This window comes from Schistocerca americana, chromosome 3, assembly GCF_021461395.2.
Source record: "Schistocerca americana isolate TAMUIC-IGC-003095 chromosome 3, iqSchAmer2.1, whole genome shotgun sequence".
NCBI classification, from domain to species: Eukaryota; Metazoa; Arthropoda; class Insecta; order Orthoptera; family Acrididae; genus Schistocerca; species Schistocerca americana.
The window spans coordinates 776,363,478-776,386,169 of NC_060121.1; the positions used below are offsets into that span (position 1 = coordinate 776,363,478).

The following is a 22,692-nucleotide window of genomic DNA, read 5'->3' on the forward strand; positions in this document are numbered from 1 at the left end:
ACACTATAAATCACATTAATTTATTGATAAATGGTACTGAAAGTTTATTATTTTCAACAACAAAATTAGTCTGACATATCCACAGTTAGAAAAATCTTAAAAAAATTAAATTTGTAAGCAACGCCATTAAATTTTCCACTCAATCGAAATTATTTGTGTCTCAAGCTTCCAATCTGAAAAGACAAAATGAAAAATATGTTTTTAGCTATTAAAATTCTGTAGTTGTAACTATGTACATGAGATTATTAATAAAATAAAATACTTACACTGTGAAATTTTAAACGTGTTACATTGAAAGCCCAAATAATGTAGCTACTCATAACTCTAACTTTTATTATGAGACAAACCCTGAAATCGCGAAAAAAATCGGCTGATTCACATAAAAAGACCAATGCCACTCAAAAAATATATGGAGTAGCCAATTTTTTTGCGATGTCACGGCTGGTCCAATAGCAGAAGTTGTTCGCAATGATGAGTAACTTTGCTTCGACTTTTGATGCAACATGTCACGATGTATGTATTACGCTGCATTTTCATGAAATAAAATATAATTATTAGCTGAATGCTTTTACCTAAATTTCAAAATCATGTGAGAAGTCTCCAGGATCATCAATTGCGTTAACTGAAGAAGAAGTTGAAGCCTCTCCAGTTTCTCTTGGTCTTCCTTTGCCGACTTGGTTAATAACATCTTCTGGGAAATCATAAGTCGAGCAACTCATGTTTTTAATCTTGAGTTGGTTTCTGATGAGAAGAAGAGAATTTACAGTTTGTTCAGAAAGTCTGTTCCGAAGCTAATTTTTCACAACATGCATGGAGCTAAACACCCTTTCTACTTCGGTGTTTGAATGTGGTAAAGATAGAACAGCAATAGCGAAATCACTTAAATCCTTGAAGGTGCTTATTCCAATCGCATTTTTATATTCGGCTACATTAGCCCAAAAGCTAATAGTGTCCCCGTTTAGCGGATTCCAATCAACAAAGTGAATGGTTTGCCACTGCTGCAAGATTTTGTCAATTTTTTCGTCAGGTTATCCAATTTCCTTTACAAGATTAGTTAATGACATGTCTTTTGATTGTTTCAAAGTATCTTCCGCACTCAAGAGTGTCATTTTTTCTAAAGTTTTGTAGTTGGCTGGAAGTCTTTTTTGGATTTCTTCTCCTAACTTTACGTTAAAATCAGTACACCGTTTTTTTATTCCTGCAATACTAACATTATGATTTACTGGAAGCTTCTGCACATGTGTCTCAAAAAGATATCCAAGGTAGGGGATGGGATTAAGGTAATCTCTTATTTTGAGATCTATGTAGTCTTGGTCGCTTGTTGCTGCCGTCGGCAACAGAATTCTTTGGCAGACTGAACGTAGCAAAGCCATCAGAAAACTTAACATTTTTACGGGGTTTGCTTTTTCACTCTCAAAGATTTTGATTGTCTGTTGCACCTCACCAAGAATTGTTTTCAAAAAGTACATATGGGGTCGATTCTGTTCATCTGAGTACATATTATAAAGCCTCTCCACTTTGTAACATCGATCTTGAGTAGTCTTAAAATGCAATTTTAATTCATCCCACTGGGATAAAATTCTTGCTATAGCCGGATCGATAGATAGCCATCGAGTGTCACACGCTTTCAGTATTTTTAACAGTGCATCACCGCAATTAATTAGCTGAAAAATATTTTTATACTCAGTTTGGCGCTTTGATGAGTGTGAGAACCAGATGTAGGTTTCACAGACCAGAAACTCTATGTTTCGTGGCAAAGTGGTTTCTGATGCGTGCGTTACTGCCAACTGTAATGAGTGACATACACAAGGTATCAAAATGAGATGTGGAAGATTGTGTTGCGTTTTCAGAATTGTAAACACGCTGTGGCTGGAACCAGTCATAACAGCTGCATTATCGGTTCCTATTGCAATTAAATTTTGTAGTTTGAGGCCCTCAGCTTTTTAACACTGTAAAAGTGCCGATACCATTCCAATGGCATCAGAACTCTCCAGTGGCTGCATAGCTAAAAACGCAGACACTACTTTTTTTTATTTAAACTGAAATATCTTACGACGATCCCGAGATATTTCCTGATGCTTACATCTGTTGATTCATCTAATAATAAACTATATTTTTGGTCACCTATGTCACTTAAAAGTTCCTTTTTGAAATGAGGTGCTAGAATATAATTTATTAGCTCTGTACATTTGGTTCTATGTAATTTCATGTCGTTTGTTGATTTCGAATCTTTAAAGCATTTTTTACCCACTCAGTCAAGTGATCAATGTTGGAAATTGAGCAATGTTCAGCAATGTACAACGCTAACGTACACTTAGCTCTTGCACATGAATTACATGTTTTCACTGGTACTGCAGAATATGTCAGCTGCTGATTTTGAGAAATTAGTTCATATTTTGCTCTATGCTTTTTCGTTTCCAAATGCTTTTTTAAATCGTTAATTTTGCATACATTTCGGACTGACAATAGCTACAATAGGCTTTGGTTGAGTTACCTGGCACAGGCTTCAAGCAATGTTTGAACTCCATGCAGTTTTCCCACTCTTTTCTATAACTCTGGCTGTAGACCTTTCTTTTAGGCGGCACTTCCATGATTTTTTTATAACTGCATTAATTCCACACAACTTCTATCGTTACACAATAAAAACCGATAATTTGTAAACAACTGCAAGAACTAAAGACACCGCAACACACCGATACAACTAAAATGAATATGTCATTCCAAACAGTCCAGTTCCAGTGCAGTATTCTTGTTCTCACTCATTGTTCGGTCACGAAGCTCCGACAGTTTTCCTGCTGGTTCGCTACTGCAGTGCCGCCAAGCGGCTGTTCTGTATAAACGCTGCGAAACGACTGTGCGTTTTGTAAATGAAGTGCAAAAGCACATTCAAAATAAAAATCCGGTCGTATTTCGGACTTATTATGGCACTATAAATTGCAGCAGCTTTCAAAACTATCACTTTTTCAATTTCCAAAGAATGCTGTGAGGATACAAATAAGCTTGTCAGTTGACAACTTTTCCAATCTGTACCTATTAATATACTAGTATTTGGTTTCATACTTCAGTTTCATTAAAAAAGAAAAGTAAACACTACTGTGGATTTTGATACTAGATTAAGGAAATATGTGGATCTTTTTGTACATAATTAAGATATCCGTGTATAAGTTTCCAAGAAAATTGTTAGAATTAGCAGATTGTAAGAAAGTTCATGATAACAAGGAAGCTTTTTGAATCGAAATTGACTACATTATGCGAGTATAAACGAAGAGTTAATTAAAGTCTCTAGCGGATACTGGTGGTGTAAAAGTATTTTGGGGTACAATATGCATGCGTTGAGTTTTTCTCCATAGATTAATCTTTTATTTTCCCTCCCCACAAGGGGAATTAAGGAAGTAAAGGAATGTTGATATTTGATAGGAAGAGAAAATTAGCACAACACTGAGGATGTAGCGGTGGTCCATAGCCGAAATTGACTGAGTTTTAAGACCGACTCATATGCAGAAGATTTAAAAGTTAACTTAGTCTTGACTGTCTAAAAAGTCGCTATAATTTTTTTCCGCTAAAGCCACAATTTTGCCCGCTAAAAGTTCATAAAATCCTCTAGTTCATAAAATCCTCTAGTTCTAGCGACTTTGTCGCTAGAACGGCTACACTGCTCTGGAGACACATTTCGTGTGTCTCCACAGAAATGAGATTGTGCGGAGACAGTGTAGCCAACTATACATGTGTTATAAGTGGAAGTTCTTTGAGACAAGCATGCTGTCATAGTTCACAGTTGGTTATAGTGTTGCAGACACGTCAAATCGCATGTGTTGGTTTTGATAAATATATTGACGCCTAGGAGGTGTGAGCCGCAGTTTTGTTGGCGAAGCAAGGAGTTAGCCCAAGAAACTACTAATTAAAGGGCGCAACAAGTTTTCTGCGCCATGGGTAAGTCTTTCTTCACTATTTTAAGCGTGCGTTGTGGATTAAGATAGTTACATGTTATCTGTGTTGTACAGCCCGTAAAGTTAAAGAAGTATATGGTCTACTACTAGCGCGGCGGTGTTATTGTGTGGACACACATTTCTGTAGTAAATTTTTGAATTTGCCGGCATCTGAAATCGATAATTGTTTTCTCCTTTTGTTTAGGTGGATTGTTTAGCTACTTTCGAAACCTGTTAGGCAGTCGTGAAATGAGAATCCTCATATTAGGACTTGATGGTGCCGGCAAAACCACCATTCTGTACAGGTTAGCACATGCTTAAAATATTTCTGCACGCTTTCTATTTAGCAACTGATGGTTACTATGTTCTGCATCTTGTATTTAGGATGTTCCTTTTAGATTACAGGTAGGCGAAGTTGTGACAACTATTCCTACCATTGGATTCAATGTAGAGCAGGTTACATACAAGAACTTGAAATTCCAAGTGTGGGATCTTGGTGGACAGACGAGTATAAGGTGAGAAGAATGTAAAGTTCCTCAAGAATTGGATTGAACTTTGAGCAGATTGGTTTCTGATAGACTTAATGTTTGCCTCCGACTTATTAGTGTCCTGCTATTCGAAAGGCAATAAGAAGAAATTCATAGTGATGTAGACAGCAGAAACTGCTTAGGCCTATACACTCTGTTTTTTGGTCACTAGTTTTAAATGACTATGATCAATGCTCATGCAAGAGTGTTTGTTTATTAAAGCAGTTTATTTGCATGCGTTTGTTTTTGTTTTGAAGTTATTACTTCAGAGGATGTAAAATCAGTGTGGCTATCTTTATTTGGGTACAGTATACATACTTTGTACATAAATAAAATTTTGTTGCGCATTGTAACTAAAGCGTTTCAAAACTGATGATGTTCAGAGTTAAATGTACTTAATCACTGTTTTCATATATCTATAATACTGGTACCTTATGCATTACTTCAACAGCTGAACATTGCCTTTTTCTGCTTGCTGTGTTACATCATGCAACATTTTTTTCTTTCCAGTTAAAAAACACTTCACATGGTAATAATTACATGCCAGAAATCGTGCAGTGGTTGCTTTGAAAGAATATGTGAACTACATTTATCAAAATTAGATTTGAAGAAGTCTTTGTTATGGAAAGTCCTTTTACAGTATTAAGACGCAAAGGCTTTTTATAAAAAGTATTCAGATCATAGTGACATTCTTGTGGGCTCCCGTATGAGAAATTACTTACGTATCACTGGAACTGTAAATATGCCATGACAACTTTTGCAAATCGCACATATTCTCTCTGTCATGCTTACATAGCAGTGCTTTCTCGTTTCAGGACCATATTTAAATTGTATAGGCCTAAATATGCTTACAGTTCATCAGTTACTACCAACTGCCTTCAGTAGTATAAGAAAAAGATAGTGCTACTCACTATAAAGATGACATGTTGAGTTGCTGACAGGCACAAAAAAAAGGACAACTACACATTTAGCTTTCAGCCAGTGTGCATAAGATGTGCTTTCTTGTGTGAGTAAATATAGGGTGAACGTTAATAAAACCTACAAACTGCAGGGATGTATTCCTGACTGTAAATGAAAGATAAAAGGTCTTCTGAGCATGTATCAGTCAGTACCACAGTAGAGAGCACTGACAAATTAAAGTTCCTCTGACTATGTGCTGAGTGTTCCTTGTGTGTTGCAGGCTGTGTGAGTGACACGGCGTACTGTAAGCAGCAGAATGGTCCGATATTCATGGAAGTGTCAGATTCCACCCCTCTGCTTTGACCAATGATCTCACCAATATAGCGGAAACGACCATTCACAACTACTCCCATACCGTTCCTATGACATAATCACGTAAACTTGGCAAGAAACATGAAAATAGATCGAAAAACCATCAAACAGATATTCGTCCAAATATATAATGAAACTAATGGGACAAGCAGGGGAAAGTGTGGGTTTTTGAGTGGGGGCAAACTAAATATAAACACACGCCACTACACCAAATGACAAAAAAACACTAAAGTAATAAGACCCCACAACCTTCCCAAATTCCACTACATACAAAATGCACTGGAATCGATCACTTACCTTGACCTATATAGGTCAACAGAAACAACCGATACCACACTATAAATCTCAAAATTTCACCACCACCATGCTTAATCCTACCACAAAAAAAAAAAAAAAAAAAAAAAAAAACACACTAGAAAATCAAAATTGGAATCGAACACTTCCCTTGGCCTGCTATGCTTACGACATCTCCACATATAGCTGTCCCTGATCCGAGACAACGAAACTTTAGAAAGCCCAATTTCTTCACGACACACTGAACGAGTTCATCCAACAATCTGGATAGTTGAAAAAAAATTTTATTAGAAACAACACGCTGTCCCCCATCATCGCCGACAACCGAAAACTGTTGACCTTGTCAGTCATATCCATACCTACCAAAGACATAAACAAAGCAATTTACCAAAATTCACACACAACGTACAGAAAAAACTACAATAACGTCGACGTAACAAAACCAAAATTGTTAACTCACTGAAAAATATTCCACTGAAAGCACAGTCACTACCGATACCACACACGTGCAATGCTACCACGCAAGTGAATCCAAACACGCCACTCTCTCAAACTAAATTCCGCACCGTCGTGACGTCACACGCAACCACCGCCGTACGTCGCGGGTCAAAGCCGATGGATGGAATCGGACGCTTCCGTTGACCTGGTGTGTGTATGGCCAAGCAGCTGGAAATGGACGAGAGGCAGAACCCAGTCATCTAAATCTGGTGTACGCACAGTCCGTCACTTCCTGGACATTCATCCATTATACAAAAGCCCAGAAAGGGCTTGAAATGTTGTGTGATGTTGTTGGTGTCTGTGAGAGTACTTGTTCTGGTATAGCCATGCTTCCTCTTGACCATTTCCATCTGCTTGGGCGTACATAATCATCATCTTGGCTTGTTCCTGAGATGAATACCAGACCATTCTGCTGCTTTCAGTACGCTGCATCAATCACAGTCTGCAGCACACTAGGAACACATGGTACATGCTAAGAGGAACTTTCATCCATCAGCACCACCCTCTATGGCAACGATACATTTCCAGATTCATGTTCATAGGTCATTTTTGTTTTTTCCTCCCTCTTACAGTCAGGAATTCGCCCCTGCAGTTTAATAATGTTCACTGTGTGTGGTGTGTAATTCTGATGAATGCCTGTTTGGGCGAAAGCTTTGACAGTCTTTTCATTGTGCCTGTCTGTGACTCAGCATCTTCGCTATATAGTGAGTAGCAACTATATTTTTCGTAATATTTACCTTATGTTGTTGATATTCCATTTGTGAGTTTCTGTTGATTAATAACTGCCTTCATCATGTGATGAACATCTGTAGTCCTAAATGTTGTTCTTGAAATGTCCTGTTAGTATAAGTTTTTCTGAAAATATTTAAATTTTGTTGTCAGTTACAGCATTTGGCAGGGTAGTTTGACAAAGATTTGACATTTGCTGTATTTGTGGGTCACAGCTTTTCTTCAGTTTTAATGAATTTGATGCACACTGATGTAGAGGAATGTTAGATACTAGTTGTAGGTTTTGACCAGTGACATCGGAAACATGCAACAAATGCCGTAAACAGTATGGTGACTATAACTTGATTGTGCCGCCCCCCCCCCCCCCCTCCAATGGGCTAAACTACAGGTCAGTCTGTCACCCCAACCAGGTTTTTCTTAGTATCACATTGGCTTCAACAGCTAACAACAAAACTGTGAATATGTGCACTGTAAGGTGACATGACAGCAGCCATTAATATTACGTCACTGGCAAAAGCCAATGACTTGTATCAAACATTCCTCTTGTCCTGGTGCTCTCTATGAAAAAATAGAAATAACTTTAAAAAAAAAAAAAAAGGCAGACAAGCATTTACTTACTGTTGAAGTGTGGGTGTCCCATAGGCACATCTTGGAATAAAATCTTATGTTCCTTCCATAGAGTAAAAATATTGCACTACATTGTTTAAGCATTGATATTAAAAACTTATTTCCAGCCATTAATTTTAATTTAATTTTGACTATTTCAGGCCCTACTGGCGTTGCTACTACTCCAATACTGATGCAATTATTTATGTAGTTGATTCAGCAGATAGAGACAGAATAGGAATTTCTAAGGACGAGCTACTTTATATGTTAAGGGTAAGAGATTTTTTTACTAAAATCTTTATAGTGTTGCACAAAAATTATCTGAATTTTATGTGAGGTTTAAATGGACTTCTGTTTAAAGGCTTATGCATATTAGGTGAATTTGTATAAATTTTTAGTGTTGAGCCATACCGCAAATAGCTGAAAAAAGTCAAGGAGTAGTATGTAACTTTTTTCAAAATAGACAACACGGATAATTAGTGTTACATGAAATCCAGCTAAGGTATGTTACTGGAAAGGAATTATTTCTGTTAAAGAAAGTGAGAACATTGTGAACAACAGTTCTTCTCTGGTGGCAATTATAATGGTTATATTTTAAAAATGGGCGAGGTAATTGGTTAGAATAGTCGGAGAAATGTAAATCTATACATGGCAAATTCCAAAGTCAGAAACAGTCTCGGACTTGGACAACATTAAATGTTAAACGTTTTTGGCATAGGCACCCACTTGGTGATGTGTGTGGGTTGAGAGGGAACTTTTCCCCTGTCCACTAGGAATGAGGACTACAGTATCTTTGTTACAGAACTCTTACACTTCTAGAAGTTTGTGGATAATCATCAGTTCTCTAGGATAAAATATTTTGTCTGTCTCCTGCAAAATATTTCTTGTGGCATGACATGTCTTTAAAATGACCAATTCATTTATATAAAGAAAGCCAATTTTATGTCTAGTCTCCGTCTAGCCAGTCTCATTGCATCCATTGTTGGTTCACTGATGAACAAACTGGTGTACTGTTTGGCTAATATTTGTCTGCATGTGTGTGACTATGCACACCACATAAAGAAGCTGGTCAAATTTATCAGTTGAATTAAGTCTTTGACTTGCTGATAGTGATGATGTGGTCATTTTTTATGTAGATGCACTGTTTGTAAAAGATTCTCATTGAAGTTCTTTGAAAGTGGCGGTGATACAAACATTGGTACATAGTGCAGTGCCAGAATGATATTGCACACTAATAACCTGTCCCATAGCTGAGCTGTCTATTCAAGGTCTTCAGGAACAGTAGTTACAACAATAACAAAATAAATTAAGACCTCAAGTAAGGATCACAGTATGATTACTGACGAGAATCAGCCACTCTGTAGTTCAGTGTTGAGCAAGATAAACGTCCTGTCGAAACTCTGGCAATTAATTAGATATGTTAAAGATCCAGCAGACCTTAGAAAACTTGGGGTGTACAGATGCCTTGAGAGTGCAGCCAGCCTTAAGTAATACATACAGTGCACTCTCTAGAACAACGCAGGAAGGAACATGAGAGATTTATCACCTACACTACACCGAAGTCTCTGCTTTAGCTAAACATGCTGTAGTAAACGGTCGCCAGATCAAATTTTAAGACATTAGTTGTAGCTCATGCTCATGCTAATGGTTTCTGGAACAGTGTAATTAAAGAAACCATTGAAATAAAAAAAAATTAAAAAAAAAAACACAGATAACTCGCGATAGCAGCAGCTTACAGCTCAGTGTGGTGTTGGATCTAGTTGTTGAGAGACTGAGTCTAGTGACTCAAATGTGTAGTTGCATAGCCCCTTATATGGTGTACCAGCAGTGCATCAGCGGCTGTTCTGCATGCTGATGGCTAAAGAGTACTTGATTGAAAACTTTTGGCATTTTAGCCACCTGATACAGCTGAAAGCCTGAGTGCATTTTGTTGGATGTTATTGCCATGATGCTTTGCCTTCTTACATTCTTAGTCAAAATTTTAATACACAGTTAATTCAGGGCAATCTTCTAGAGTTAAAATATGGCATGTATAATACAGTCTGAGATATTTGTACCAAAGCAGTCATCTTATGACAATTTCCCCTCATATTATTTCAAAATATTTCTGAAGCGGTGATGTACTTAACAGCTGCTGTTCTCCTGTGCAGTGGTTTGACTTTACTGTGTGATGAAATTCGTCCAAGTTTGGTTGTAGTTTGTAAGAAATACATTTCATTTGCAGTGGTTGCCAAAATGTGAATGACACAGTGAGTAGCATACTCATGAGCCAGATCAACAGATATGGCACACTTAGATGAACTGTGAGAAACTTTTGTGAGGTATGGGTGCCACATACATTGAATAGTGATGAAAATGAAATGCTCATTAGTGTTCGGCCCATTTTAAATTAATCAAACTGATTTGGTACATTAATTTTTACTGTGAATGGGGTGTGGGTTGAGGACTTCTCATTATAAATGGAACAGTCAAAGTAATGGGTGGAAGCTGGAGTCCTTAGTAGTGAAGCCAGCCTGTTTAATGGGCTGGACTGGCTTTCGCCAATGTTTTCCAAAAGAGATTCCTCTTGCTTGTTACTATGGAAAAGCTAAACCAGTGGTATGAGAATATTTTCTTCAGGGAAATGCAGCTGTCCAGGAACTAAGATAATGGGAAAGATGAGGGATTTGAGTAGTTCAGATTGCAGGAACACAGATTTGTTTTCCAGACTTAACCTTTGGTGGTTGTAGATACACTTCCTACTAACCATACTGAATGCTGCATCATTATCATTAATCTGGCTACCTGCTTGCTAAGTGCCTAGCCAGGCCGAGTTACCTGCACGGCCTGCCAGGCCCTGCGCTAAACATTTTTTTTGGAGCGCAAAGTGGAGATTCTTTCCGTTAATCACTCAGTATCTGGTTCACACTGATAGAACAGATTGTATGTAACAATACGAATGTATTTAAGTTATTCAGACATGTAGTTTCTGAATAGGGTGATTCTCTTGAGATAACGTTTTGTACATACTCTGCCTTTAAAATTTTTTCCCCCTAAGAATTATATTTCCAGTACTTTGTGAAGGGACTATAGTAGTCTGTGGCAAAAACGATGTTGTATTCCCCACTTTACCAACCCACAACACAAAACATAATTTTTTTGAAAATCCACAGTTTACTTTTGGGTGTTTTCAGAACAAAACATATTATGTCATTTGACTATTTGTCTTTTCATATATTGGTATTTCTCAGTTGCATGAGACTGCAGTCGTGTGTGTGTGTGTGTGTGTGTGTGTGTGTGTGTGTGTGTGTGTGTGTGTGTGTTGTCCTTAGTGTAAGTTAGTTGAAGTTGGATTAAGTAGTGTGTAAGCCTAGGGACCTCAGCAGTTTGATCCCACAGGAACTTACCACCAGTTATCAAGTGCACTGTTTACTTACTACTGCTGTGGGTAATAGAGGTGTCCAGTGTGGATGCCTTCCAACATGACCTATGGTCAATGGTTTTTATTATTATAAGCCTAAAAAAAAGACATAAAACACCTCGCATTCATATCTGGTTTCTTTGTTTTCTTTGTTTCAAACAAATGGTGCATCTATGCATTTGCGTACTTTTCTTTTGAGTGTTTGTGCTTAAGTGGCTGTTGATCACGACCGTAAACAAATGAGAACTTACTCCCCAAGGGGGGAGCAGTGGTGTGAGCAAATAAGCTACACCTCCCTCTCGAAGGGCTGCCATTCTAGGCCCACATGCTTTGCTTCCACGAAAACACAATTGACATAACGGTCATAAGGATCGCAGATTCATTTTGTTGTGGTGAGTCCTATTCGAATCCCTTTATGCACCACGCTTAGTTTTTCACTCATTTCAGAATAAGAAAAAAAAGCAATCTGCATATCAAGGAAAATTGGAATAACAAAGCATTTGGTAGTGGCTACAGTGCAATTTTTTGCTGCGGTTGGCAGTGGTAGTTCAGGCCCGACCTGTACCGGTATCTTACGCAACCATAGTTCAAAACACTCCCCACTTAAAACTGCCACATTAATGCCGCATGCAGTTGTTCCATTTATTGGAAGCCAGTGCCAGGTCTGGGCTCCATACAAATTGTCAACATAAATTGTCCTCATTCCAAAAACAGCTTTATGTGAGTTGCTACTGTGTAACCACTATTCTTGCAAATTGTGTAAGTTAATTTCCTTTGTTGTGCCTGAGTGCACAATAAAATGAGACCATAACCAGTCAAACAGCACATTTTAATTCCAAACCCACTTAGTTTGGACAATATAGTTTGAAACACAATTGCCCTTTGAACAGTAGGTTTTTCTACATAGAGGGCTTTTGATATAGATGGAATGCAATGTGAAATGTTGTATAAACTTTATCACAGTGTTTCTAATTTTAAACAACCTGTCTTCATAACGGCCGCAGGTCACCAAAGTGAAGCATTGCCACAATTAACAGAAAGTGGTCTCTCGACATCGTTTAGCAGACAACTGGAATGTTTGTGTCTCTGGATCAATAAACATTAATTTTCAGCTTGTTCATGTGAAATATAAACAGACAAATGGTGGTGCAATGGGGAGTTGCCCTTTTAAGGACAAACTCTGCAGAGCTCGTTGTTTACTAACAATTAGAAAATTGAAAATAATAATTGTTATTGGATACTTATTGGAAACTCAGTTGCCTAACTGCATAAGCATAGGCCAGCTTTGGTTTGAATGTAAAGAAATAGTATTGACGGCAGTTGAGATATGTATACCATACAAATTATTAAGAGATGGTTCTGATCCCCATCATCATCATAAACTAAAGGCTATGCCTTGTCGATTTAGCCACGTCCCTCTCTCCAGTGTCATCCTCTTCAATTCTTCATACGATTTTATCCCCATGTCTTCTGTAATGTTATTAAAATACATTGCTCATGGCCTGTCTCTTGGTTTTTTACCTAAAACTTTTCCTTCAAATACATTCTTTAGGAACTGGTTGTGTCTCAATATGTGCCCTATCATTTTTGATTTTCTTCTTCCTATATAATTTAGCAGTGTTCTGTTCTCCTTCACTTCTCTTAAGACCTGTTCATTACTTTTTCTATCTACCCAGCTTGCTTTCGTCATTCTCCTCCATATCCACATTTCCATTGCTTCCAATCTCTTTTTCTCTGCTTTTCCCAGAGTTCACACTTCACATCCGTATGTTAAGACACTCCAGACAAAAGTTTTGGCAAACTTTTTCCTACTTTCTAGGCTTATGATTGTCTGTTAGTAAATTCCTTTTATTTTGGAAAGCTTGCTTTGCCAAGGCTATTCTTCTCTTTATATCTGTGATACATTTATTGTCATCAGTGATTGTGCTCTCCAAATAACAGAAGTTCTCAACCTGCTCTAGAACATCATCTTCTAGTTTAATATTAACTTTACCATTTTCTTTTGTCTTCCCTACTACCGTAGTTATTGTTTTCTTCTTATATGACCCCCATTATACACAAAAAGGGTGAGAAAACTCACAGAAGCAACGAAAAAACATGCCAAATTTAAAAGAATTCAAAATCAGCAAGGTTGGCAAAGTTTTACAGAAGCTCAAAATTTAGCATGAACTTCAGTGTGAGATGTTTTTAATAGTTTCCACAGTGAAACTCCATCTCAAAATCTGGCAGAAAACACAGAGATTCTGGTCATATTTAAAGTACAGCAGTGGCAAAACACAATCAATACCTTCTCTGCGTGATAACAGTGTGGTGATACTGATGACAGGGTTCACCAAAGAAAATGAAGTATGTATTTCAGAATTCCAATCTATAACAGTTGCCAACACGAGTAACTTGGAAGTAGATATCCTCGGTGCAGCAAAACAGCTTAAATCACTTAATAAAGGCAAGGCCTCTCTGGTCTAAATTGTATACTAGTCAGGTTTCTTTCAGATATGCTGACATAACTCCATACTTAGCAATCATATACAACTGCTCACTCTTCGAAATATCCGTACCTAAAGACCGGATAGTCACACAAGTCGCCGTGGAATTACATACCCCTATCAGTAACGTCATTTTGCTGTAGGATTTTGGAACATATACTATGTTCAGACATTATGAATTAGCTCGAAAATGATTTATTGACAAATAATCAGCATGGATCCAGAAAATGCCATTCCTGTGAAGCACAACAGCTCTTTATTGTCGTGATGTAATGCGTGCTGTCAGCAGATGTGCCAAATTGATTCCATATTTTCAGATTTCCAGAAAGCTTTTGATACTCTTCCTCACAAGCATCTTCTACACAAATTTCTTTTACCGAGTATTGCCTCGGTTGCATGACGGGATTTGTGCTTCTCCAGCAGGAAGGACACAGTTCATAGTAATTGATGGGAAGTTATTGAGTAAAACACAATTAATATCGGACATTCCCCAAGGAAGTGTTATAGGCCTTTTGCTGTTCCTGATATACATAAATGACATAGGAGACAATCTGAGTGTTTCTTTGATGATTATTATTATTTATTTTTATTTATTTATTTATTTATTTTTTGTTGTTGTTGTTGTAGATGATGCATACATTTACCATCTCATAAAGTCATCAAAACAAATTTCAAAATGATTGACAAGCTATCTTTATGGTGCAAAAAGTGGCAGTTAACTCTAAATAATGAAAAGTGCGAAGTCATCCAGTTCATCATACTTAATGTTTATAATCACAAATAATTTAAATTGGAATAATCACGTAATGTTACGGATAGAGGAAGCCGAAGACTGTGATTTATTGGTTGAACACTTAGAAGGTGTAACAGGTCTACTAGACTGCTTACATAACACTTGTTTGCCCTCTTCTGGATTATTGCTGTGCAGTGGGAGATCCACATCAGAAGGGACTGATAGACGACATCGAAAAAGTTCAAATAAGAGCAGCTCGTTTTGTATTGTCAGGAAATAAGGGAGTGTGTGTCATGGAAAAGATACATGAATTGGGGTGGCAGTCATTAAAACAAAGGCATTTTTCGTTGCATCAGGATTTTCTTATGAAATTTCAATTGCCAACTTTCTCCTCCGATTGTGAAAATATTCTGTTGGTACCCACCTACATAGGGGGAAATGATCATGATGATAGAATAGAAGAAATCGGAGCTTGCACAGAAAGATTTAAGTGCTCGTCTTTCTTGCACACTTTTAGAGAGTGAAACAGTAGAGAATACTTGAAGATGGTTTGTTGAGCCCTCTGCCAGGCATTCAACTGTGAATTGCAGAGAAATTGTGTTCCTGTAGATGCTCTCAAATATCTATGGACTTAATTATAGTTTTTACTGCAGCAGCATTGAAGTGTTGCTGTAGTGGCTCCGAGGCTGTCCTGTAATACTGCTTCTTTTGCTTCCTGGTACTGATGCAGCCTGTGACTAACTGACATGGTCTTGTGTGCTAGCTGCTGATATGCTGTTTTCAGGGACTTCTGGCCAAGTTACTCCAGCACTGTTGGTTTTACCTAATGCTACTGAAGGTCTTCCTAATTTCTGGAGACTTCTGTCCTCAGTTGAAATGATTGTCAAATGTGAGTCTTGTTAAGATTTCAGTGTTTGCCTCAGCGTTGTGACTGCTGCTATAGCTATTGCATGCCAAGCATGTTAGTCTGTCAGTGACCATGGCTGTGAACTATTCACTTTTGGCTCTGTGTGGGAACACTGTTATTTTTGCTCCACTCTCACTGACCCAACATCACTCGCATCATGCCTTCCCAGCTCTGCGCCAACTCGTTAGTTAACAAAGTTTATTTTCGTAGGTCCATGGAACTTTTTACATTAATAGCATTTGACAGTCATGACACCTTAAGTTAATAAAACTTGAGTCATGAATTATTCCACACACAAACATTGTATCAATTGCATTGACAGAAAAGAGTACTTGGTCAAACCCTCATAATGCCATTGGTTGTTAGATATGTTGGTTATGATTGAGCATGTGGCTACTTCGTTCTTTTTTAAATAAAATAATACAAGGAGTTGGGTTAAGTAGTTCAGATGGTTATTTGCAGAAGGTTGTCGTATACTAAGTACACGCAGAAATTATATGTTGTCTGTACTCCAATCAAACTATTAAGTGGAGTACCTTATTTTGATCAGTTGAGGGCCAATATCATATCGATATAAGTGATTTTTGGAGTTGTTGGTGTAATTCTCTTGTTTTTAGGTAAATTATATCAACTCAATTTTTTATGTAATTCTTTAGCATGCACACACTGAGCAACAACTGTTGATTTTGTGTATTGTACCCTATTAATCACAGGTGGACACTAATCTGTCATAATTTCATCATTTGTTCTCAATGTGTTATCACTTTGCTAGAATTGGAGTATAGAGTAGTTATTTTACAAGCAATAAAAGTACTATTATTAAGCTGAGCAAAGAATACTCAATAAAGAAAAATAGGAAAATGTTTTTTTTGGAAATCAGATTTTGCAGAAATCAACTTGCTTTAAAATGTGAAAAATACATTTCATTCAGCTGTGTTCTATCAGATATCTTTAGTGTAACATTTTAACAAGAAATTATAAACGTAGAAATTGCAGGTACATTTTCATGCTTATTGATGAAACCATGGATTAAGCTCGCTGAAAGGTTTAGTTTCATCTACTTTTTATACTGTCAAGATTGGGACAGTAGAAATTAGTAAATTAACTAATTTTCATTCAGTTATCTCATATAGAATAAATTATATTATGCAGTAAATTCTAACTTTGGACATTACACAAGAGAACATAGTTAGAACTGTATGTAACAGATACACCTAGTTGTATTGGGTGCAACCTTTGAAGTATATCTTGATCAATGGATGTTTCGATTTTTCAGTCAGAATCCAAGAAAGATAATTAACCATCTCAGGAAAAAAATTATCACTCATACTAATTTGTTTAGAAAACTCATTTGAGTAATGTTCACAGATAAGTTACTAAGAGCAGAAATGATCTGAACTATGCTTTAGTGAATCCAAAATTGTTCAGAAAGAAATGAAGTATAAAATTCTTTTCCAAAAGTACTCGTAGAAATGGGTTCATCAGTACGATTTTGTAATATAAAATTCAGCTTGCATATGTTCGTGCTCACAAAACTCGAAAAGTTGTGACTCAGTTGCTTTGAAATTTTGACACAGTGTGAATGTGCATGTGAATACGCACGTTTTTATATACCTATTTTTTAAGTACAGGGTGTCATCAGATTTTAAAAAATCATTTCCGCTCCTGGGATTGGAATGACTCATTACCCTCTTCCTTAAAACCCACATCCTTTCGTCTTTCCCTCTCCTTCCCTCTTTCCTGATGAAGCAACCGTTTGTTGCGAAAGCTTGAATTTTGTGTGTATGTTTGTGTTTGTTTGTGTGTCTATCGACCTGCCAGCACTTTTGTTTGGTAACTTTCATGTTATTAGAGATACATGCATAAACAACATACTGTTGGAAAGAGCAAGCTCTAGAGTTTTCCATGATTCCTGCTAAGTAGCAGCAGTGTATGCCCACTCCAGTTCTAGTAAAAATGGTGTCGGGTCAACAAAGCATTTTGTTTGCAAAAACAGGCATAATGTCTGCAGGGATACCGCAATCACTTTTTATACCTGTTACATATAATCCGTCTCGATTGCAAAAATGTTTATTCACATGACTGGTTTCGGTTCCTCTAGAACCATCTTCAGATCTGAAATGACAATGATACTAATTTACTATTTCACAAATGAAAACAACGATTGAAAACAGAGGGCGATTTCTATATCCATGGCGCTGGTGCAGACTTGTTTCGCTCCATGGTCTGCTTCCGTGATTCTCGCTATTTTGGTGTTGTGCAGCGAGCGATCGTACAAAAACGATAATTTTATTGTGTATTTTGATTTTGACAAGTACAGATTTTAACCTAGACAACTATAGATCTTAACTAATTTTTTTAGAGATATAAGCAAATTAGAAAAATCTACTTAATACAGTATGTGCATATGTAATATAACAAATGTACCAGACGCCACCTGTCGGTAAGAGTTTTATAATTAATATAAATGACGTGCATTCTGCCAACCAATTTAATGTGGCACAGCATGTGAAGGTTGCTGAGTGTGGGCGGGTTACTCCTGTAAGCGAAATTGCAGGTACATTCTGATACATCTGATGTTGATCAGGTTTGACAAAATAGGCTTGCATTTGTGAAGTAGTAAATTAGTATCATTGTCATTTCAGATCTGAAGATGGTTCTAGAGGAACCGAAACCCGTCATGTGACTAAACATTTTTGCAATCAAGACAGATTATAAGTAAAAAGCATTTTATGTTCTATGTTTTGCGCAGTGCAGGTCAGTAATAACTGTTTACCGTGACTTTCATACTATGTATGGTGTGGATCCTCCTACAGCACAGAGCATTAGACTATGGCATGAACAGTTCTGAGAAAGAGGTGGTTCGTGTAAAGGCAAATTGCCAGGCTGTCCCCAAGTGTCTGACATAGACCTCAAACACATCCGCCATAGGTTCACAAGGAATCCGCAGAAATCTGTTCGCCGTGCAGCTCAGTAGGGCAACATGCCCCCAGTGTCCATCTGTCATGTGTTGCATCAACGTTTACACATGAAACCATACAAAATTCACCTGCTGAAAACTCTTTGTGAAGGTGACAAACAACAACGTGTGAAGTTCTGTAATTTCGTTCTTGGCAGGATGGAGGATGACAGTTTACTTTCATGTTTAGTGATGAGGCAACATTCCATTTAAATGGAAAGGTGAACTGTCTTAATGTGTGAATTGGTGTACAGAACAACCACATTAAGTTCTACAACATGAGAGTTGAGCATTGACACATACTGTGCATCTCATATTGAACACCTATGAAAAGATATGAAAAAATAACTTCTTGAGTTTCCCATTCACCAAAAAACAAATTCATTGTATATGTTTGTTTCGGAAATATAGACGTGCCAAATCGGATGATTCTTTTTGATACACCCTGTGTGTGTGTGTGTGTGTGTGTGTGTGTGTGTGTGTGTGTGTATATATATATTAGAGGGAAACATTCCACGTGGGGAAAAATATATCTAAAAACAAAGATGATGTGACTTACCAAACGAAAGCGCTGGCAGGTCGATACACACACAAACATACACACAAAATTCTAGCTTTCGCAACAAACGGTTGCCTCGTCAGGAAAGAGGGAAGGAGAGGGAAAGACGAAAGGAAGTGGGTTTTAAGGGAGAGGGTAAGGAGTCATTCCAATCCCAGGAGCGGAAAGACTTACCTTAGGGGGAAAAAAAGGACGGGCATACACTCGCGCTCGCACACACACACATACACTCGCGCGCGCACACACACACACACATATCCATCCACACATATACAGACACTAGCAGACATATTTAAATATGTTGTTGGCAAACATCTCAAAGTTGTTGACCTATTTATTTCAAAGGCTCAAGAGTTTGCACAGGTCACAGTAATATTCAAGAAAGCTAATAGGAGTAATCCCGTAAATTACAGGCCCAAATCATTAACATTAATATGCCGCAGGATTTTGTAACATATATTGTATTTGAACATTATGAATTACCTTGAAGAGACATTACCTGTTGACATATAATAGACATGGATTTAGACAATATTGTTCTGTGAAACACAACTAGCTCTTTACCTACACGAAAGTGTTTAGTGCTGTTGAGAAGGGATTTGCAATTGATTCCATATTTCTAGGTTTCCAGAAGGCTTTCGACACCGCGCCGTACAAATGGCTTCGTGCTTATGGAATATCGTCTGTTATGTGACTGGATTCATGATTTCCTGTCAGAGGTGTCAGAGTTGCTAGTAATTGACAGAAAATGGAGTAAAACAGAAGTGATTTCTGGCACTCCCAAAGGTAGCGTTATAGGCCCTTTGCTGTTCGTTATCTATATAAACGATTTAGGGGACAATCTGAGCAGTCATCTTAGGTTGTTTGCAGATGATACTGTCATTTATTGACTAGTAAAGTCATCAGAAGATCAAAACAAATTGCATAGCAGTTCAGAAAAGACATCTGTATGGTGCGAAAATTGGCTGTGGACCCTAAATAACAAAAAGTGTGACGTCATGCACATCAGTGCTAAAAGGAATCTGTTAAACCCGGTTACACGATAAATCGGTCGAATCTAAAGGCCGTAAATTCAACTAAATACCTCAGAATTACAATTACAAACAACTTAAATTGGAAGGAACACACAGAAAATGGTGTGGGAAGGCTAACCACAGATTGTTTTTTATTGGCAGGACACTTTGAAAACGTAACAGATCTGCTAAGGAGACTGCCTACACTACACTTGTCTGGCCATTTAGAATACTGCTGTGCAGTGTGGGATCCTTACCAGATAGGATTGACGGAGTACATTGAAAAAGTTCAAAGAAGGGCAGCACATTTTGTATTATCACGAAATAGGGGGAAAGTGTCACTGAAATGATATAAGATTTGGGGTGGACACCATTAAAACAAAGGCATTTTTCTTTGCAACGGAATCTTCTCACGAAATTCCAATCACCAACTTTTCCTCCAAATGCGAAAATATTTTGTTGACACAGACGTACATAGGGAGAAACGATCACCATGATAAAATAAGGGAAATTGGAGCTCTACCGGAAAGATATAAGTGTTTGCTCTTTCTGCACGCTGTAATAGATTGGAATAATAGAGAATTGTGAGGGAGGTTCCATGAACCCCCCTGTCAGGCACTTCAATGTGATTTGAATAGTATCCGTGTAGATGCATTTTTTCAACAACAGTGTCCAGGTTTTCTGCTAAAACCAGCTTCAAGAAAGAAAATGCTCTGCTTTAGGAATGTGCAGTTTTGTTTCCTTTATCACAGGCAGTTTAAACCAAGATCATGGGGCATTTAAACTGTTAGACAAATTGTTTCTCCCATATATATTCTTTATCATTATATATATTTTTCAACATGATTTGTACGTACAACAATGAGCTGTTTTTTCTTCCTAACAGATGGTTTTCACAGAAAACAAGGAAGTTGTATTTCTGCTTTATCAGCCTTTGATTTGAATACCACAACATAATCTGAATTGGCAATAACAAAAAACAAAGCTGAAGTTGAGAAGGCATGGGAGGAAATGGACACAGTGGAAAAGAGGAGGTGGACAGAGAGGAGGCAGGAGGAGGGGGTGGACAAAGAGAGTGTGAGGAGATGGAAAGAGACAGGGGGAGAAGATTAGGACATATTTAATTCCCATACATATTAGAAATGTGTGCTTTCTCTTCCGTCTTTTTCATTTAATGATACTGATCCACAACACATGGCCAGGAATAGCTAGTTGTTACATAAACTCATTATGAAATGTGTGTGTAACTGTTACATGAAATAACATGTTCCCATTCTTAAAACTAGTTGTAAATATTTGCTTAGCAACATAACAGCTATGTTGTCGTTATGTCTCGCTTGGTAAGAGTTTTTGACTAATTTTATGTTGCTAGCAGAAATGAACCTGTATTTGTGAGAACAAAGTACAAGGTACTTCGCTTTCATATTACATCTAAAGGCTGCCTGCTGTAAAAATATACAGTAATTATATCACTCACATTACCATCTCTCCAGAAAATATTAATTTTTCAGATTAACGGTTTTTTTCCCCTAGGAATGATGTTGAGTGTGTAATACTGTGCTTTTAATGCTAGTTTTTGGATTAAAAGGCTATCATCAGACAGTTCATTATATTAATATTTTCCTAATGTACATTATCTTAATCTTTACTTATGATTGGTAGATTCCAGTGTGACACTTCTCAAACTTTTACTTTTTAAATTTTTCATTTATTAAGTATCTTAATACCCATAAATGATGATGTTGCATTATTATGCAGGAAGATGAACTACAGGGAGCAATTTTAGTAGTTCTTGCTAATAAGCAGGATATTGAAGGCGCACTGAGTGTAGCAGAAGTCCATCAGGCACTTGGGCTCGATGCTCTGAAGAACAGAACTTTCCAGATATTTAAAACCTCAGCAACAAAAGGTGAAGGGCTTGATGCGGCGATGGACTGGTTGTCAAATGCCCTTCAAAATCGCAAATAAAGGTTCCTTTTGGACAATTTCCTCTTGCGTCATGGGTCAATGTGCACATCAGATGTAAAGTGTGTCTATGATAGAGTAGCAAAGACTGTGATGAAGTGAACTTGTGAAACAACAGTGAAATTAAGTGTAAGAATGTGAACAATGTCTGTGATGATAGCAGCTCATGAAATTGGGTGAGTGAAGAGTTCCACTTCGTTTTATTTTTAATATCCATCACAAAGTCACTTATTATTAATTATATATTTTATTTCCATTTTTCATGTCATTGTGTGCTGGTATGAGTGCAACAACAGTGAGTCAAGCCTATGTATTATTTTTACTGTACAAAATGTTATGAAACACTTAACAAAATATACTATTGTACCTCTTTCTGTGGTATCTGACTGAAATGGATGGGCTTAAAAGCATGTAAAACAATCAGTTGGATTGTACTGTGGCATCATTAGTTGTTAACTTTGAGAACAACTTACCACAAATCTTCAATGTGATTGGCAAGATTGTATTTTTAATTATAGCATTATTGCTGTGTAAAACGGCAAACCTGTAAAGAAATGAATTTCTGTATTGAAATAAATATTCATGATGTAAAATCATGTCCACTTAACTCTGGTGCAGGCTATAACCTTTGTAAATAGTAAGAACCTTGACATCTGTTGTTTCGAAAGTTGAGTAGTTGGTAGCCCTGCGCCTGCTATACGGATGTCTGAGTCACAGCTCTCGTACAAGATAAGTAATTTAAGTAGTAATAAACTGTTTTTAACACTTTAAATTAATTTATTATGTTAATTATGGTGCTCTTTAAGCGTATTTTCACA

The 22,692-nt window shown here is 37.2% G+C and overlaps 1 protein-coding gene across 1 annotated transcript; it reads left to right on the plus strand.

Annotated features, from left to right (window-relative positions):
• Positions 1–3,775: 3,775 nt before the first annotated feature.
• Positions 3,776–22,448, plus strand: LOC124605856 (ADP-ribosylation factor-like protein 1). The gene is made up of 5 exons (XM_047137791.1): positions 3,776–3,930; positions 4,132–4,231; positions 4,325–4,441; positions 8,014–8,125; positions 21,668–22,448. Exons 1-5 carry the CDS (start codon positions 3,927–3,929, stop codon positions 21,875–21,877), a joined length of 543 nt encoding a protein of 180 aa, XP_046993747.1. The 5' UTR covers positions 3,776–3,926; the 3' UTR covers positions 21,878–22,448.
• Positions 22,449–22,692: the final 244 nt, after the last annotated feature.